This window comes from Danio aesculapii, chromosome 3, assembly GCF_903798145.1.
Source record: "Danio aesculapii chromosome 3, fDanAes4.1, whole genome shotgun sequence".
Taxonomy (NCBI): Eukaryota; Metazoa; Chordata; class Actinopteri; order Cypriniformes; family Danionidae; genus Danio; species Danio aesculapii.
Genome location: NC_079437.1, coordinates 29,236,370 through 29,257,351, shown reverse-complemented (window position 1 = coordinate 29,257,351; position 20,982 = coordinate 29,236,370). Strand labels below are relative to the sequence as shown.

At 35.0% G+C, this 20,982-nt stretch overlaps 1 protein-coding gene across 2 annotated transcripts in view; it reads left to right on the top strand.

Moving 5' to 3' along the window:
- ppfia3 (PTPRF interacting protein alpha 3) overlaps positions 1-20,982 on the top strand; it is an 82,871-nt gene that overhangs the window by 13,547 nt on the left and 48,342 nt on the right. Inside the window, exons 3-10 of one of the 2 annotated variants that reach the window (XM_056453583.1) lie at positions 5,382-5,483; positions 8,336-8,500; positions 10,848-10,922; positions 11,010-11,069; positions 11,149-11,277; positions 15,884-15,976; positions 17,081-17,133; positions 19,500-19,593. In XM_056453583.1, coding sequence (XP_056309558.1) covers positions 5,382-5,483; positions 8,336-8,500; positions 10,848-10,922; positions 11,010-11,069; positions 11,149-11,277; positions 15,884-15,976; positions 17,081-17,133; positions 19,500-19,593 — 771 coding nt within the window. The remainder of the gene's footprint in view (positions 1-5,381; positions 5,484-8,335; positions 8,501-10,847; positions 10,923-11,009; positions 11,070-11,148; positions 11,278-15,883; positions 15,977-17,080; positions 17,134-19,499; positions 19,594-20,982) is intronic. The other variant, XM_056453584.1, reaches the window with a different exon arrangement.

Below are 20,982 nucleotides of genomic sequence, written 5' to 3'. Positions count from 1 at the left end.
GGGCCGATTAATGATATTATATCGAATCGTGATAAAATTTATGTCAATAACAATGATAAGCTCTGGACTTTTTTAAACTCTATATTGATCTAAGAGCCAATCACACAGTAGAAATGTGCAACAATGGGAATCTAAAATTGCGTTGATATAAGAGATGCACCAAATTTTCCGCCACTGAAATTTATTGGCCGAAAATATGTTACTTTGTTGCACAATGTCAAATATGTTACTTTGACTTTGACTGAAATATGTTTTGCCATTTAATAAACCCTCTTATTTTTGTGGCTTCAGTCATTGTTGGGATACTCTTTCAAATCTGGAAGCAGCAACCTATATTGAAATGTATATCGTTATCATTCAGTTTGGAAAATAATTATCGAGATTGCATTTTTGCCATATCACCCAGCCCTACTTATCACACTATGTTTATCACAGAAAATTACAATGAACATGAAAACTAGTTATAGCTTGGTGTTACTATATAACATTGTATAGTACAGTTGAAATCAGAATTATTAGCCCCCCTTTGAATTTCTTTTTCTTTTTTAAATCTAGTCTACAGAACATACCATCATTATACAATAACTTGCCTAATTACCCTAACCTGCCTAGTTAACCTAGTTAAGCCTTTAAATGTCACTTTAAGCTGTATAGAAGTGTCTTGATGTGTCTCATGGCAAAGATAAAATAAACCAGTTACTAGAAATGAGTTATTAAAACTACTATGTTTAGAAATGTCCTCTCCGTTAAGTTAAAAAAAAAAATTTTGTTGGGACATCATGTAGAAATTGTGAGGAACCCATTGTTTTTTACTGTGTGCTCTGACACTGCTGTGTACATGTGTCTATCTGTCTTCCCCATAAGTCGTATTTGTCAGTTGCACAATATCAAATACACAGATGGTCAGCGAATAAATTATGGAGTAATTAAAAAAAAATCTATCTTAATATCCAAACCTGTTTGAGTTTCTTTGAGAATGTTGGAAACAAGTAGCCATTAGATTCTATTTGTTTTCCTTTCCATGGATGTCAGTGGCTACTGTTTTTTTTACAATTCTTCAACATTTTTCAAATTATCTTATTTTGTGACAACAGAAAAAAAGAGTCTCACCATGTGTGTGAGAGTATAGAGTGAGTAAATTTTCATTTTCAGATGAACTATATTAAAAGTTATTGATCTTCATATTCAGGCATGCTTTTTTCCACACATTATTTATCTTCCCAGCTTTGTAATAGCAGTGGATAGTGTCTAAGTTTTTGAAGCATGAAATAGCATATTTATACATCATAAAAGTAATACTGGGATGGTGAACGCCTCTTCAATGCTAAAATAAAATAATTCAATAAAATTCAATCAAATTCCATCTACTATTGTGTTCATCTGAATAACTTCTTAATAACTAAATAACTCTCATTGTGTTCATCTGAAAGAAAAAAGGCAAAAACATCTAGGATGACTTGAGAGAGCATAATTTATATTTCTCTCCCATTAATATACCAACTTACTTTTTACTTTGTAAATTTGTTTCTTACTACCTGACATGGGCACCTGGTATTTAAATGTGTCTTTTGTAAACATATTTGGATACTGTTGAGACCCTTCCCTTCTGTTTTGTCATGCTCTGCATCATTCTGTGAACACTTTCAATGTGATGAACAGATGTGGATGGTAACTACAATACTGATTGCAATCTGTGTGTTCATGTGCAGTAAAGTACGAATACCTTGTTCTAGCTTTTCTCACAGCAGGTCAATAGGCAGATGCATAGGTGGTCTTTTGTGGCATTTTGAACACATTTGACCACAAGACCTCTAGAGGTGGCTTATAGTAGACTAGATCAAAACATTTAAGACTGTTCATACCTGTATTCATTCAGCAGCTTTCCATCCAAACATGCCAATTGCACACGAATATAGCATTTGAGAAAAATCAGTTTCTATTCAAAATCATCACTTCCCCATAAACTAGTGCTAAATATTAATAAGAAAAATGGGATTTGCTGTGGTAGAAGAAGCCACTGTGTGAATTTTTATTTGTATAATAAATGACTTGCACCTCAGAAGACGAAGACGAAATTCAATGAGTGCACAGTGGCTTTTGGAGGTATGAGACTGCTCTTTGAGAGTGCAAAAACACTTCTGGGAAGTAATAAAACCACTTTGATGATGGACTTTGGCTAAGGGCTAAGGCTTAGGCAATTTTAGAATGGCCAAAACAGCATTTCGGATATTTTACAATGTGGTCTCTCCACTGGTTTGTCCATTATTGCTGTATACATGATTTTTTGATGCACATGTTGCACTTTATTCACTAAATGTGTTTCCATTGTAGTTTATGCTTAAAACCCCTCAGTTTTTAATGTTCATTTTTTAAATTTATGCACATTTGTTTGTTTCCATTAAGCATTTTATGCAATATTTTAAAATATGCATTACAAAAGGGGTTGATGGAAACAAAGCTACTGTCAGCCACTTCTGATTGACAAAAACAAATCTTAATATCAAGTATAAGGGGGCTAAAGTTTATCACAACTAGCTTTTTCAGTAACTGAAATAAATATTTAAATATAGATGCTGTCATCTAACATTCAAAAACAAAAACAAAACAATATAACAGCAACACACATCATCAAAGACTTGCTGTTTTCCCCTTTCAAAAACAGATTTTACTGAAATTGATATTATATTCCAGATTAATTAGTTGTACATTAAGAAAACCTACTGTTCTTTGATTTTGCTGTAGCATTTTTATAGTCACCAATCAATTTTTTTTTCCGTATGGTGATTTTGTCTACTTCAGACAAAGGAAACTGTCCTTTGTGATTCTTGAAGGTGCCCAATCACATACAGTATAGGCAGCTAGAAAAAGATGGTGTGGCTTTAGGCTCGCAGTGGCAGCCATGTGAGGCCATATGTCATCTTACACAACATGGTGCTATGAAGACCTTACACCCGAGAGTTGCTCATTGGAGTGTTCAGAATGTGGACTTTGTCATCTGTTCACACAAAAGCAATAAAAGTAATCCGATTCAGTCTCACAAGCACACGAGCAAGGATCGGTTGTACCAAACCAAACATTTGGGCCATTTATGATGCCAGCCTGTGTTACTTCAGTAACAAATCAACAGCCTCAGATGACTGATAAAATGACTCTAAGCTCAAACAGTCCAGTGTCAGTAATTCAGTTTTTTTTTTTAAATCAGCGCATTTAACACATTCAGTCGTGATTTGTGAAGAACTTTTGTGCCTGTTTTTTTTTTAATGGCTTTCCAAAAGTGCTGGGGACGGAATTGATTTTGGCAAAAAGTGGTAGAGACACAACCCAATCCGTCCCATTCACCAATTATAGCTTACACACATAATGTGGACTTTAATAAAAGTTCATAAACTGCAACAAAACATCCAGGGTACTCAAACAAATGGAACCCATCTTAAAAATATGTAATAATTTAGTATATGCATAACATTGTCTTCCTGATGGTCATTTTTATTATATACATAAATACCTTTTTTTTGATGATTATTAAGGTCTTAACACCAAGGGTGGGAGATTATATTAATTGGGTTTAATATATTTATAGATTAAAAGCTATTTAATAAAATAGTATTTAATAAACAGTTTTTAGGAGTGAATCTCAAAGCTAACTTGAAGATAATCCAAATAGGCTATGGGATATACTCTTGTATTTCTGCTGTAATTATAATTAAGCTGCTAGTTTGTAAATACTCTATATTAACTGACTTTAACAGGGTTTACATTAATTCAATTGTATTAATTTTTTTGGTTCTGTAATATTGATGATTCTGATTGAATGCTGAAGTAAAATAATAGCTATTGTTGGGAGAATAATATTTGTTTACATCTGGATTACATCCGAAGATAATTAAATCAATGAATAGCTCTGAAGTTTGCTGAAATCTGATAATTTGATTTTAGTGTGGTTCAAATGTTGTGTGGTTAATGCTGTATACTGTACAATGGTTGTGAATGTGTCTAGTTGACATCATCTGGCTGGTATCTGTTCTCAACAATGTGGCTCCACTGTGAAATGTTTTTTCAATCCATTGAATGTGTTGTACATGGAAAAAAAGACTTTAAATGAGATGAGGTGTGGGGTAGTGTTAATGGTTTGGTTTCTACTTCCTTTTATCCTGTAAAAACAATATGTTTCTCACTTATATTTTTAAGGTGAACCAATTTAACTTTCAAATATAAGATGAAACCGTATGAATTTTCTATATTAAGTTAAAGTAACAGAAAAATCATGACTTTTTATTATGTTTCTTTTTATAGTGTAATAGCTGGGCTGTTTCAACCCAAATTTGGGTAAAATATAGACAAAGCCAACCATTTGGTTTAATTTCTAAATCCAAAGACATGCGGTATAGGTGAATTGAATAAACTAAACTGGCCGTAGTGTATGAGTGTGCTTATGAATGAGGTTGTTTTCCAGTACTGGGTTGCGGCTAGAAGGGCGTCCGATGCGTAAAAAAAAAGCTGGAATAGTTGGCGGTTCATTCCGCTGTGGCGACCTCTGAAATAGAGACTAAGCCGAAGGAAAATAAATAAATAAATGAATGAATTTGACAACCATTAAATGTTGCCTGGGAAACACTAGTGTTCCATTTTGGAGGACTCTAAACTCTAAACACATATAACACAGAAGAATGTATAGTGTATAAGTGCATAGTGTATAGTGTGTCATTTGGGACACAACTATGCTCAAAGTATTTTAAATTAAATGATGTATAATTTTAAATCATCACATTGTAAGTCTTCTGTAAAAGATGATAAAAATGCATGATTGTCATTTTTATTGAAGAAAAAAACCTATCCATCTTTTAACCCATTGTATTTTTTAGTTGAAATTTATATTTATTTATAAATTTTAGTATTTCAGCTTCAACTTATATGATTCAATTATTATTATTTAATATTAACATTGGTTTCATTTCAGCTTCATTTAAATAATTAAAGGGTTTTAAGTTAGTAAAGGGTATTAACGAGTATGTACTCCTACAGCTGACATAATAGTATGAAGTCAGCCAATCAGATTACAGCTTGCCAGATCCAGAAAGTGCTTCTCAGTTGTGCATGCAGTGTGTCTCAGACGGTCAGTGGGTGATCAGTGGGCAGAGTGTCTATCTAGCTGCAGCCCAGACTACACGCTGGACACATCTATGTATACAGTATGCTCTATGTGTTAATTTCCACATTGTGTGTTTACATGTGGTTGAACTGATCTGTAAATACATGTCCCGCTGACCACAGCACTGGATACACACACTCTCTGGTTCATTTATGTTGATTGTTAGGAGCCTGTAAAGATCAGAACAGAGCTAATTTTCTCTTGTGTGTGTGTTTTGTGTGTGTGTGAGCAGGAGTTTGCGGTGTTGACCAAAGAGCTGAATGTATGTCGGGAGCAGCTGCTGGAGAGAGAAGAGGAGATTGCTGAGCTCAAGGCGGAGAGGAACAACACACGGGTCAGTAACTCCATAACCATAATCTGTGCGTGTGAAACAGACATCATAACCTCTTTATATCCCTTCCCTGTTTGTTTGTTTAGGGTGGCTCTTGTTGATTAAGTGGGACAAATGTCACATATCACATACAGTATACACTACCTGACAAAAGAATTGTAGTCGATGCCAGTTGTAAGACTGATAATAGAATAATAGATTTCTAGTTGATCATTTGGGAAAAAGTGACAGAAGGTAGATTTTTCTGATGAATCATCTGTTGAACTGCGTCCCAATGGGCCCACATGGACCCAAGATTCTCACCGAAATCATTCAAGTTTGGTGAAGGAAAAATCATGGTTTGGGGTTACATTCAGTATGGAGGCATGTGAGAGATCTGCAGAGTGGATGGCAACATCAACAGCCTGAGGTATCAAGACATTCGTGTTGCCCATTACATTACAAACCACAGGAGAGGGCAAATTCTTCAGCAGGATAGCGCTCCTTCTCATACTTCAATCTCCACATCAAAGTTCCTGAAAGCAAAGAAGGTCAAGCCGCTCCAAGATTGGCCAGCCCAGTCACCAGACATGAACATTATTGAGCATGTCTGGGGTAAGACGAAGCAGGAGGCATTGTAGATTAATCCAAAGAATCTTGATGAACTCTGGGAGTCCTGCAAGAACGCTATCTTTGCCATTCCAGATGACTTTATTAATATGTTATTTGAGTCATTGTAGAGATGTATGGCTGCAGTCCTCCAAGCTCATGGGAGTCATACACAATACTAATTATTTTTTCACTGCACCATGACTTTATATTCTATACTGAACATTATTTCTGTTAAGTGTCAGGATTTTTGTCTAAACAAAGTCAGACCTTACTGTCCTAATTAATTAATTTAAAATCAAGGCATGATCATATGTTCTTATGGTATAATAAGCCACTTCTGATACCAAATGATCAACTAGAAGTCAAGTTATTATTTGTTGTTCCTAAAACTTGGATAGGTGAGTAGACTTTTGTCAGGTAGGGTATAGCATATGTGTATATACAGTTTAAGTTAAATTGATTAGCCCTCCAGTGAAACATTTAATTCTTTTAAAATGATTTTCCAAGTGCTGGAATTTTTTTCAACACATTTTTAAACATAATAGTTTTAATGACTAATTTCCAGTAACTAATTACTTTTGTCTTTGCCATTATGACAGTATGTAATATTTAAGTAATTATTTTGCAAGGTATTAACTAGGTAGGCACTAGTATTCAGCTTAAAGTGCCATTTAAAGGCACAACTAGGTTAATTAGGTTTACTAGGTAATTACGTTAATTAGATAAGTTATCAGATAACAGTGGGTTATTTTGTAATCAGTCGGAAAAAAATATATATTACTTAAGGGGGCTAATAATGTTGACCTTAAAAATTGCCTTTCAAAATTGCTTTTAAAAATGTATTATTATAGGAAATATTGTGAAAATTTAAGTTAAGTTAAACTATCACTTGTGAAATAATAAAATTCACAGAAGGGCTGATAATTTTGCCTTCAGCTGTGTACTGTGTGTATATATATATATATATATATATATATATATATATATATATATATATATATATATATATATATATATATATATATATATATATATATATATATATATATATAAAACATGAAAATCAGTTGTGTATAATACCGCCTAATCCATGGTATTTATAAAAACAGAATGTCAGAAATACCAGAATGACCTTGAAGATTTTGAAGTGAACGTACAAATGAATTTTCAGTTATATTCACTGTCTTCAGTGACACGTGATATAGAAATGATTATGATATGCTGATTTGATATGCTAAATGTTGAGAACATTTGCACTACTTAATATACTGAATATTTACATATTTCCAAGACAAAATTTTCAGTTTACTGATAACACTTATAGTAATGTAAAGGTAAGCTGTTATAAAATAAAGAAATTAAACATTTTAGTGTGAACCATTGTTGTTGTTGTACTTGTTAAAGATCTTGTAAAATATTAATAAAAAAGTAATTTGTGGTATTTAACAATATTACTTTTTAACTGTATTTATCATTAAATAAATGCAGCATTTACGTCCTTAGAACTTTCAGAAACATCAAAAATCTGTCAGATTCAAGAATGTTAAACAGTAGTTCATGGGCCTGACCTGTTTTGGCTAAAAGTTATCCTTGGAACACAGCAAAAGCCACAATCCAGGGCCAGTTAGCAGTATAAGGGGAACCTCTAATGTTTATTTGCCTTTCTAGAAGGGAGAACAAATGAAGGACTGCAGATATACTAGCATTACCATTTTCAATATGAATGTTGATCACTTTTTTATACTAGATGGCTTGAAACGATCAGGATAGAAGACATAAAACTGCAACAACCTTCTGTCTTATCGGTCTTGAATGTTTTACTTTTAAAATCATTTCAGGGCTCCACAAAACATCTGCTGGTTTTAAAATGGGTCTAAAAACATACTTTTTAAGAAATTGTTTACGTTTTATTTTTGTGTTTATGTGTAAATTCTAGCTGGTAGCTGATTTTAATTTAGTCTGTTTTATATTTTTTATTTTACCATGTTCCTTTTGGAGCATGTTGAAATTTTCCTTAAAATGAAAAGTGCTTCATAAATAAAATATTTGTTTATTTATTTACAATTTTTTTTAACACATGTCAGAAATAAAGCTGACCAAAGTGCGTTGATGATGACCAGCTATCAGATTTGTGTATCATGCACCTAAACCATATATAACAAGTAACCCTAGGAAATGTTCACTCAGAATAAAATGGTTGCTAACTAGTCCTCAAGTCTCTTACATTTAAATGTTCCTCTTCTGTTTGTTTCTCATGTTGGTAGCTCCTGCTGGAGCATCTGGAGTGTCTGGTGTCCCGTCATGAGCGTTCTCTGAGGATGACTGTGGTGAAGAGACAGGCTCAGTCTCCTGCTGGAGTGTCCAGTGAGGTTGAGGTGCTCAAGGCCCTCAAGTCCCTCTTTGAACACCACAAAGCCCTGGATGAGAAGGTCAGCAGCCCTGTCCTGTCGCACTCTCATGTTGATCAAATGAGTCCAAATATGTGTATTTTTGCGATCACAGCTGCTTGCTTGGTTTCTGTTGTCACTGCCAGTTCTGCTCATAATGAAAACACACTGGCTCAAGTGCTCCAAAACTGACCAAAAGCTCCATGAAAATGTCACATGACTCATCCACTGTATTTAAAGTCTTCTAAAGCCGTACAGTAGCTTTGTGTGAGGGCAAAGAAGAAAATCTGTTAAGCCCTTATATATCCGGCTGCAAAATGAGTTAATTTTTTTTTAGGTGACCGTGAGGCAAAAAGCACAACCTATTAATTCTGTGTTAAGGCATAGCTATCAGTGAAGCAGGAGATTATGAGAATGAACACGTGTAACACTGAGATTGCTCAAATTAAGATGTTTTATCAGTTGTCGCTGTATTTCACATAACGGCTAATGTATCTCACAATTAAGTTGTAATTAAACATTAACAAGCCAGAGTTTACTTCTGAGTTTTTTCTTACAGTTGCAATTTTTCTTTCAATAGCATGTTCACTGACCATTTCCCATAGTACTAAGGTTATGGTACCAATTCCTTTAAATTGCGACTTTTATTTCTCACAATTGCAAGTTTTTAAGCTCTCAAATAAATTTTTTTCAGAATTGCGACATCAAAAAATGTGAAAATGATTATCGATTTGATGCAAATTGACTACCTTGATGTCAAAACGGTCAGTGTGAAGAATCAAATACAGAACAGTCTTGTAATCGATTTTTGACATGTTTTTGATGCCATTGTCAATTTTATGTCATTTAGACATCATTATAGTTAACATGTATTGTAGGGATACAAAATTTTTGTCATTTGAAATTGGATCAGATACATTTTTCTTATATTATAATACTTTTTGTGCCGTTATTTTATTGGTCAGAAGGGCATCAGTGTGTGGACGTCAAATAGACGTCAAGGTTTTGACATTAAATTGATTTAAATTTTCAACGTGTTTTTGACGTCACGTGAGATAGCTTCACAGTGGACACCTTGATGTTTATGACATCAAATGAATTTATATTTTTGACGTTTTGACATCAAAGTGTCCACTGGGAAGCTATCTCACAATAATGGCTGTATTTCTTAGACTTTATTTTCTTAATATTATAAAAACAGTTTGCAATTGCATGCTTATAAGTGTTGCAACGATCATACAGTTTGATTAATAATTCTTCAAGACACCCTGGAGTACTTTTTTTTAGATTTTAACTTTAATTACGACACCATTAGCACCTGTCACCTTTAATTGTGTGGAAAACTGGAAAATGTTGAGCTTTCGTCAGCTAATTTCATTTTCCAGGTTTAAAATGTAATCGGTGACGTAGCGCGAATCTGTGAAGTGATGATGCGTCAGTTTCTCATTATTATTCATAGCTGAGTTTTCTTATCCTATGAGAAGACCCTGCTTCTTAATTATTCATGACTGCATGTGCTTTCTGATGACCACAGATCTGCCAAGCTGTGAGACCGTGCATGACACATAGTATTTAGGCGTTCATGAAGTCTGTGTGTGTTTGTTTCCATGATCCACAGCGTTTTTGCATGTCTTTCTACGCAATGCTGTCAGGGCCGAAATGGCCAACCTGTTTGTATGCAGTAAGCATTTTTGTCGCTAGAGTGGTACAATAATTGGAGAATTGCAGACTTTATCTTTTATCAGTTGGGTTTGTTACCATTCAGACACATAGCTGCCGTGTTCGCACATAAAATCCTCCAGATTACCAGCAGGTTGAGTGGTTGGAATAGGCAAGGCAAGAGACCTGCTGTACTGCTATCTATGTTGTCTGCATTCAGACCCAGGGATTCAGGAGGAGAGAAGTCCTCCTCATTTATAGCGTAAATATAAACATGATTATCTTTATAATGATTTAACAAATTGTGGTTATATATTATATGAAATTATGAATAGCCTATTATAGATGTCACAGCATTAAATTACTGTTTATTTCTTTGCATTTTAACTTTGTAGACTATAAATTCATGGTCCCCTCACGTTTTGTATCAGATTTTTTTTTTTTTATCTTGAGCCAACTGACAAAAGCCCCTCTTTTTTTCCTGCTCTGCCAGCCACGTCCATCATGAAGCATAGGCTTGAACTAAAGGTAGACTTGAACTAAAAGAGGGGGGGTTTCATGACCCTTTAAAGTAATAATTGTGACTTTGAAAACTCAAAATTTCATGACAGAAACAATTCATATTGATAAACCCGATATCTAGACAATAACTTTATCTCTTCAAAGGGGGCATGTTTTTTAGTCAAGCTCTTCCTGTGGATTCATAGTCTATTGTATTTTTCCCCCTTAGGTTCGTGAGAGATTGCGTGTGGCTTTAGAGAGAGTTGCTGTTCTAGAAGAAGAGCTTGAATCATCTACGAATGAGGTGAACATCATATTTTTTTGTACCACATTTTTTTCTAAGCATGTGGCATGTCAGTCTTGCATGCTTAGATTTGTTCGTTATGCTCAGGTACTGTCTTTACGGGATCAGATTAAAAGGAGAGAGCGGGGTTTGGACAATGGAAAGGAGGTGAGTCACAACTATTTTGAATCTTGTTTCGAATGTTTTCACTGTTTTTTTCCCTCATGTCCCTCTGTTTTTCACACAGCGGCTCCCTAATGGCCCGTCCTCCATCTTGGATGATGGCGAGATTGACAGACAGAGAGAGGGAGAGATAGAGAGACAGAGAGCAGAGCTTTCACAGTTAAAAGAAAGACTGGCGCTCATGTGCAGACAGGTGAGTGTTGCACTGCTGCCTAAAGAGGACGCATCGTAAGGACTCATAGCTGCTGACAAGATTAGCTGATTCATAAAGAAACCAAATTTTATTCACATGGTTTCCCCAAGTCAATTTGAAGACTTTTTAAAGAGCTTTATAAGACAATTATGAATTAAATTTCAGATGTATACAGGGCTAAATGCAAAGGATCTTTAAGTAAGAAGTAAAAAGATTTTAAAAAACAAACAACTTATTTCTGAGTCACGTATTTTAAATGTGTCAAAACAAGCAAACCCTAGTTGTATTCGTACAAATTTCTTCTCAACATAAATGTTTCAAAAAAACAAGTGAATATTTCAATGAATTTAAGACTTTTTAAGGCCTGATATTTAGTTTTTGAAATGTAAGACATTTAAAGACTTTTTAACATCCCGCCTGATCCAAATTATACCTCGCACAAGTTGCAATGCCAAAATGTACTTTTGTAAAACTTGCCCCAACACACTGTCATTTAACTTTCTTTTAATATTACCAGGATTTTTACAAGCAAAATTTTGAAAAGATATTTTTTAAATGCACTTTTGTGAGAAAATATGAGTGAATGAACAAAATGATTATTTGGTAGATTACAGGCTGCAGAATTTCAGTATTTTGTAATTGTTTTGTCTGTTGATGCATCTTTGCTCTTTAGCATCAATAGAGCCATTTATTGACTTCAAAATATTTCCACTGGAGGGATATTTCAGAAAAAGATCGCAATGCAATTTGTGTGCAAGTCCATAAAAGCGATTAGTTGAAGTAAAAGAAAAAAGTAGCACACTGGTGCAAAAATAATTCCGTTCCAATTTATGACCACTAACCTGATTTCAACAAGCAGGACATGTCGCTGGATTAACATCTATGTTGATCCTGGAACAACATTCCAATCAGCCAATCACAATTGAGGAATACATTTACCATTATGTTAAGTTTAGGCTTATGATTAGGTATACAGTGCATCCGGAAAGTATTCATAGAGCTTCACTTTTTCCACATTTCACATGTCTTATTCCAAAATGAATTAAATTAATTATTTTCCTCAAAATTCTACTAACAATACCCCATAATGACAATGTGAAAAAAGAGTTTTTGAAATTGTTGCAAATTTATAAAAAAAAAAAAACCCTGAAAAATCACATGTACATAAGTATTCACAGCCTTTGCTCAATACTTGATGCACCTTTGGCAGCAATTACAGTCTTTTTGAATATGATGCCACAAGCTTGGCACACCTGTCTTTGGGAATTTGTGCCCATTCCTCTTTGCTGTATCTCTCAATCAGGTTAGATGGGAAGTGACGGTGTACTGCCATTTTCAGATCTCTCCAGAGATGTTCAATAGGATTTAGCTCTGGGCTCTGGCTGGGCCACTCAAGGACATTCACCGAGTTGTTGTGAAGCAACTCTATTGATATTTTGGCTGTGTACTTTGGGTCATTGTCCTGCTGGAAGATGAACCGTCGACCCAGTCTGAGGTCAAGAGCACTCTGAAGCAGGTTTTCATTCAGGATGTCTGTACATTGCTGCATTCATCTTTCCCTCTATCCTGTCTAGTCTTCCAGTTCCTGCTGCTGAAAAACATCCCCACAGCATGATGCTGCCACGTCATACAATCCTTCAGAAATCAGATTAATATGCTGATTTTCTGCTATATAAGCATTTCTCCTTATAAATAATTATCTGATGCATTATCAATGCTACAAAAAACATAAAAGCATCTGCAGACCCACACATTTAGACTATTATTAAATAGTGCAAAAACTGAGGTTTTGTTTGTTGGTACCAAATCAACACTCTCCAAAACTGACAGCTTTTATCTTTCTATTGACGACTGTTCCATTTATCCCTCTAAACAGGTCAAGAGTCTGGGTGTCATCCTTGATAGCACCCTATCATTTGATTCTCACATCAATAACATCACCTGGTCTGCTTACTTCCACCAACGCAACATAAACCAACTCCGCCCTTCTCTTACCCCCCATGCCACTGCTGTTCTTGTCCATAGCCTTGTCACATCTCGTTTAGATTACTGCAACTCCCTTCTCTTTAGTTTCACTCACAAATCCCTCCGTAAGCTTCAGTTGGTCCAGAACTCAGCTGCCTGTATCATCACCAGAACCTTCTTCTCATCACATCACTCCTGTCCTGCAGCAGCTTCACTGGTTACCAGTTCATTTTTGAATTGATTTTAAAATTTCACTGTTAACATTCAAAGCCATCCACAATCTCACCCCTCCATAGTTGTCTGCCGCTTATCCATGTTGCTGTTCCCTCTCGCACCCTGAGATCTTCTTCCTCCCTCCACTTGTCTGTTCCCTCTGCTCATCTATCGTCCATGGGCAATAGAGCATTCAGCCGCTCTGCTCCCCGGCTTTGGAACTCACTACCACCTGCCATCAGAAACATTGACTCCCTTAAATGATTCAAAACAAGACTCAAAATCCCCTTATTTAAGATGGCTTTTAATACTAAATTGTACATGCACTATTGTTGTGTATACTTTTATATTATTTCTCTTGCTGTTTCATTGCTCTTGTTTTATTGAAAGATGTCCTTGAGTTGCTAGAAAGGCGCCTTTAAATAAAATGTATTATTATTATTATTATTATTATTATTATTATTATTATTATTATTATTATTATTATTATTATTATTATTATTATTATTATTATTATTATATAATTAACACAAAGTTAAGCATTTATTTCATATATGTAGAAGTCTGGCTCTGTTTTGCTACTATAAAAATACATTTCTTACAAAAAACTAAAATATATGTACTATTACTATTACTTAAAAAAAACTTTTTTATTATTGATTTTTTAGGAACATAACCAGTGGGAACAAAACAAAGAATAAAAAAATAATAAAATAATAATAATAAAAAATAATAATACATATATACATAAATATACATACATACATATATACATATATAGGCAAATACATCCATTCCACACATGTATATCCATATACATACATATATAAAAATCTTAAATTAACCTCATAAATAAATAACAAAACAAATAAATAAAATAAGTATAAAATATAATAAAAGGTTGCCAAACATATTTTCATAATGATGCATAACCTCTAGAATTATGTAAATGTTCAATTATAAATATTTTTTCTGTGGTTGTGGAGAAAGCCAGCCATTTACTCCATTTCTTTTTGAAGATTTCTAATTGTAATCAAAGTGCATGTGTAATTTTTTCCATTTCCTCAACTTCTGCTAAATTTTTGAACCATCTATCTTTAGTTGGTGGGTCTTCTTTATACCATTTCCGGGTTATAGCTTTTTTACTTGTTGCCAAAATTATCTTAAATAGATATCTATCTTCCTTTTTAAGCTTAATAGGAGTATCTCCCAGATAAAGTACTTCAAATGATCTAGAAATATGAAGATCCAAAATATCATTGATGGTGGAGTGCACCATTTCCCAAAAACTGTTTATTCTTGAGCACTGCCAGAATATATATATGATGTGCCTCTTTTACCCCACAGTTCCTCCAACAAGGATGAGTAGTCTCCGATTGTAATGATTTAATTTTTGGTGTAATAAAAAATCTAATTCAGTTTTTCCAACAAAAACATTCATGAGCTTATTGAGGTGTGTGGGACAGCACATATTTTAACCATTGGTCTTGATTCAGAATAATGCCTACTTCATTTTCCCATTTTAATCTTAGTCTGTTGAGAGTCCTCTAGAACAGTGTTTCCCAACCCGGTTCCTGGAGGCACACCAACAGTACATATTTTGAATGTCTCCCTTATCTGACCCATTAACTTCAGGTTTTAGAGTCTCTTCTAATCTTCTGATGAGTTGATTCAGGTGTGTTTGATTAGGGAGAGCTTGAAAATGTGTACTGTTGGTGTGCCTTCAGGAACAGGGTTGGGAAACAGAATAACTGCTCTATATAATTTAGAAATTGTTTTAGTCATACTTTTCTTGTATGTCTGAATGAAAATCTGAACAAGCTGGTTGTTCCAGTCATCATCCTGTATTTCTTTTATATAATAGTCCCGCAACAGTAACATGTACTATTCTTATTACATTTCAGAACATTTAAACTCTTTTGACATATAAAAAAACATGAAGATGAAATGTGTCTTATGCAGAAGTCTTGCTTGTAGGGAGTTTCAAATCATTGACTGACAAGCTTCCATAATAATTAGGATGCTGCTTTAGTAGTCAGTCAGAACCAGAGCTTCTTAGTGTGTGCTGCACATATAATGTTCAGAGACATAGAAAGGAAATACGGGACAGACGGGTGGGAGAAGAAGACCTACAGTATGACACACTCTGAGCACTGACACATTTTCAACTGAGAAGCTTCCAGTTTGCCTGGCATTCCTATGGTTACCATAGAGATAGAGGATCAGAGGAGATGCTGAGGAAAAGACGGTGGCATATTCTGCTGCCCCCTGGTGGATGTGCGCAATATTGTCAAAGTAAAAAAAAACAAAGCATGAAACGACAGAGGGAGAACTCATCCAACTGGAACCCATCCAAGTTTCATTGGCTGGTTTGTGTGTTTGCATGTGTTCGTGCGCACATTCTAACGTCTGAGTCTTTTATACGCAGGTTGGAGAGATCGAGGAGCAGCTCACCACCGCCAGGAGGGAATTAGCTAAATCTGAGGAGGCCAATCAGAAGCTGCAGAGGGACGTGAAAGAGGTGGGTCAGAAGTTAACTTCTCATCGAGAGCACTTCGAAACAACATCCAGAGACCCATGTCATGCAAACATGGTCCCTCCTCCCTTCCCATCTAGAAGGGTTTCCTGCCACAGCGCAGTGATTAATTGCCAGTAAAGTGCTCTAGTTGTTGATGGGTGTGCCTGTCAGCCTGAGCCAAAATCAATCAAACTGCCAACAAAATAATCAGCTGTCTATCTGACATTCCTCATGGAAGAAGTCTAATTTTCTGGTTAATAGAAGCACACCATACACACTGGCTTGCCAACTTGGCAGCGGTGCTAATTTCATGTCCCCGACTTACGGAATTGCTGGTGGCTACCGTGTTGGCTTGGCTTTATTTTTAAGTTGGATGCCTTGAGCTGATATTTGTGGCTGCTGTATGTCATGAAGTACAGTCTTAAATGGATAGTTCACCCAAAAATGTATTAAATAAATAAATGAAAACTCACTATTTACTCACCCTCAAGTGATACCAAACCTTTATGATTTTTATTATTCTGTTGAACACATATATATATATATATATATATATATATATATATATATATATATATATATATATATATATATATATATATATATATATTGAAGAAAGCTAAAAACCTCTAACCATCAACTTTCATAGTGGGAAAAACAAACACAATGGAAATCAATGGTTACACATTTCTAGCATTTTTCAAAATTTCTGCTTTTGTGTCAACAGAAGAAAGCATCTCCTAAAGGTTTGAACAAGAGTAAATGATGACCATGATCATTTTTGAGTGAACTACCCCCTTTATACCTGAAAAATTAGGGTCCTTTTTTCTTTTGTTGTTGTTGTTTTCACAACATATATCTTTCATCACCTCATAAATCTTTTTGGTTTCGCAATAACTGTTCATAGTCAGCGGCATTTGAAGTAAACAGTTACTGCAGAACTGCTGTCTAGACAGATGCCCAACCCTAATAATGTAACTGAATGGTCTAATTGTGATGGTTTAATTTGTGTTTGTATTTCTTCTGTAAGTTAAATATATGCTGTTGTCTTTCATTCTTTTTGACACTTTTTGCTAAACTCAAATTTGTCCACACCCTCAACCACAGGCGCTGTGTCAAAGAGAGGACATGGAAGAAAGAATCACCACCTTAGAGCGCAGGTAATCTTTAGTGCTTAAAATATGATGGATTGACTAAATGTTATTGAATTAATTCCTTGATGCACAGCAAAAAAATAAATAAAATAAATCTGTGAGTTTGCCTTAGTAGATCATGATTGATTTTAGAGCCCTATTATATAAAATCTATTTCATTGTTTTCTTCCATTTTTTTCAGGACTCCATTATTGTAGTTAAAATAAATTTTACTAGTCAGACATAGTGTACAGTTGTCTAAAAATCATGAAACTTATTCAATTGAACAGAATTTGTTTAAGAAAAATGACATTTTTGGAACCCTATGAAAACCCTATGAACTCTATGAAAAAATGTTTTGTTTTTCTCAACTTATCAATAAACTAAAAATAGACAGGATATTTAATTTAATTTTTTTATTAATTTTTGTTCGGCTTAGTCCCTTATTTATCAGGGGTTGCCACAGCGGAATGAACCTCCAACTTATCCAGCATATGTTTTACACAGCAGATGCCCTTCCATCCACAACCCATTACTGTGAAACACCCATACACTCTCACATACACTCATACGCTCATACACACTCTGAGAAATAAAGGTACAGGAGCTGTCACTGGGGCGGTACCTTTTCGAAAGATACATATTTGTACCCAAAGAGTCCACAGTGGTACCTCAGAGGTGCATATTAGTGCCCAAATGTACCTAAAAAGTACCTTTGAGGTACCATTATGGACCCTTCAGGTACTTCAGGTGCCCCAGTGCAGCTCTTGTACCTTTATATCTCAGAGTGCACTATGGCCAATAAAGGTCATCCAATTCACTTAAACCACATGTCTTTGGACTGCGGGGGAAACAGGAACACCCAGAGGAAACCTACACCAACACGGGGAGAACATGCAAACTCCACACAGAAATCCCAACTGGCTCAGCTGAAACTCGAACCAGCAACCTTCTTGCTTTGAGGCCACAGTGCTAACCATTGAGCCACTGTGCCACCCCTTTTATTTTGTTTTATTTTCATCATTTCATTCATTCATTTTCTTTTCGGCTTTGTCCCTTTATTACTCAGGGATCACCACAGCAGAATGAACCACCAACTTATCCAGCACGTTTTTCTACGCAGCGCATGTCCTTCCAGCCGCAACCCATCTCTGTGAAACATCCACACACACTCATTCACACTCATACACTATGGACAATTTAGCCTACTCAATTCACCTGTACCACATGTCTTTGGACTGTGGGGGAAACCGGAGCACCCGGAGGAAACACAAGGGAACGCAGGGAGAACATGCAAACTCCACACAGAAACGCCAACTGACCTAGCTAAGGCTCAAACCAGCGACCTTCTTGCTGTGAGGTGACAGCTCTACCTACTGCGCCACTGCGTCGCCTTTATTTTATTTTATTTTATTTTATTTTATTTTATTTTATTTTATTTTATTTTATTTTATTTTATTTTATTTTATTTTATTTTCCACTGTGAGATTCTACTTGTGCATTATATGGCAATAGCGTATCTTACATAAAATGGAAGAAAAATACTGAAATGAATCTTAGATCAACACTGAAAATAAAGTCTGAGTGTTTATGTCCTCAAATAATAAGTGGCCTGGGTTGTCAAGACCACATGCGTCATACATGCTTTAGTATGCTTGTAAAGAAAACCAATTCAAGAGTTCACACTTAGCTAATGGTTAGTAGTGTAAAGGAGTTTTTGGCTTATACTTTTTAGTATTAGGATCCTCAATCCTCGAGGATTTGTGGTAAACGCCAAAAAATAGTATGAGTCAATTAAATGTTTATGCCAAAATTAATTAGAATATTATGTAAAGATCTTGTTCAATGAAGACATTCTGTACATTTCCTTCCATTAATATATCAATACTTAAGGTTTAGTGATATGCACTGCTAAAAACTTAATCTGGATGTCCTTAAAGGTCATTTTCCCAGCATTTAGACATTTTTGCACCCTCAGATCGCATATTATCAAATAGTTGTGTCTATCGTATCTAATCATATGTCAATGGAAAGCTTACTTACTTGGCTTTCAGATCATGTACAAATCTCAATTTAAAAAAGCATCCTTATAACTAGTTTTGTGGTCACATTGATTTTTACATTAATACTATATAAATATTATGCTATATTCTACTATATAAATAATAATATATACAATTTCTGAGAAGATGATGATTTGGGTAATGAAAAAAATGCTATTTGATGTGCAGAATTTGCATTTACATACAATTTAAATTGACAGTTTTAGACAGAAACATTTGTCATTATATGTTTCAACGTGGATGTGCTGGACCACACTTTGGAGAGGCACAGATGGAGCTGCAGTTTTGATGTACAGATCTTCAGCATGTATGTGTGTTTTTTGTGTGCAGGTACCTCAGTGCCCAGAGGGAGGCAACCTCTCTCCATGACATCAAAGACAAACTGGAGAACGAGCTCGCCAGCAAAGAGTCTTTATACAGACAGGTACAACAAAAGGGAAATCATGTACAGACACACATGAAAGGTGTAACTATTGAAGGAACATTTAGCAGCGTGTTCATCTACAGGAGTCTCTGGGGCTTATTGTCAGGAAATGGCACCATTTGTGCTCGAAGATTTGGATTTGTTGTTAGTTCATTTGAAGTGGTTTGAAGGCCTTTCGTGTTGAACTTTCGAGAAATCTTTTATATTTTAACACCCGAGGTTAAGGATTGGTGTTATAACTAGCACTTTCATTTCATTGTCAACAAATAGGCCAGTATTTATTTCTTATTAAACACAACATGAATGAGCGTGTATGGGTGTTTCCCAGTACTGGTTTGTGGCTGGAAGGGCATCCGCTGCGTAAAACATTTGCTGGATAAGTTGGCAATTCATTTCACTGTGGCGACCCCTGATAAAATAAAGGGACTAAGCCGAAAGTAAATGAATGAATGAATAAACACAACATGAGTTTTCTCACAACGTTATTCAATCTTGAAAAAGGAATCCTTTGACTTTTATTTCTATTGGAAAACAGCAGAGAACCAGTGCATTTTTAACCTTTAAAGGTTTATGTGAAGTTTATTTCAAAAGTTTGAGGTCAGTGTGTTGTTTTAGCATCAAAGCTGATTTTACTTGATCAAAATTACAGTGAAAACTAATATTGTGGACTATTATTCAATTTTTGGATTATGTAAGAGCGATTAATACTGATTTTTAGTTTAGAATATTTATGGGGACTTGAAACATTTCTTTTTATCCAACTGATAATAAGTGTATTAACTGTTTATTAACTGTTTATTAAAAACAGTTGTGCAACTGTGTTTAAATTTTTAGGATTCGCTGATGACTTACTTTTTTAAAAGAACAACATTTATTTAAAATAGTTTATTTTTAATAAAGTAAAACCTGTTAATGTCATTTGTAAACAATTTAATTCTTTCTTGCTGAATCAACATTTAAATGTTAATAAATAGAGTGGCGCAGTCGGTAGTGTTGTCGCCTCACAGCAAGAAGGTCGCTGGTTCGAGCCTTGGCTGGGTCAGTTGGCGTTTCTGTGTGGAGTTTGCATGTTTCCCCCACAGTCCAAAGACATGCAGTTCAGGTGAATTGGGTAGGCTAAATTGTCCATAGTGTATGAGTGAATGAGTGTGTATGATTGTTTCCCAGAGATGGGTTGCGGCTGGAAGGGCATCCGTTGCGTAAAACATGTGCTGGATAAGCTGGCGGTTCATTCCGCTGTGGAGACCCCGGATTAATAAAGTGACTGAGCTGAAAAGAAAATGAATAAATTTATAAAAAATAAAATTTACTGATCTCTGAAGGGAAATCTATATATTATTTAACCCTTATGTACTGTTGAGGATGTTTTTTCCCCTCTGGGGTGATTCT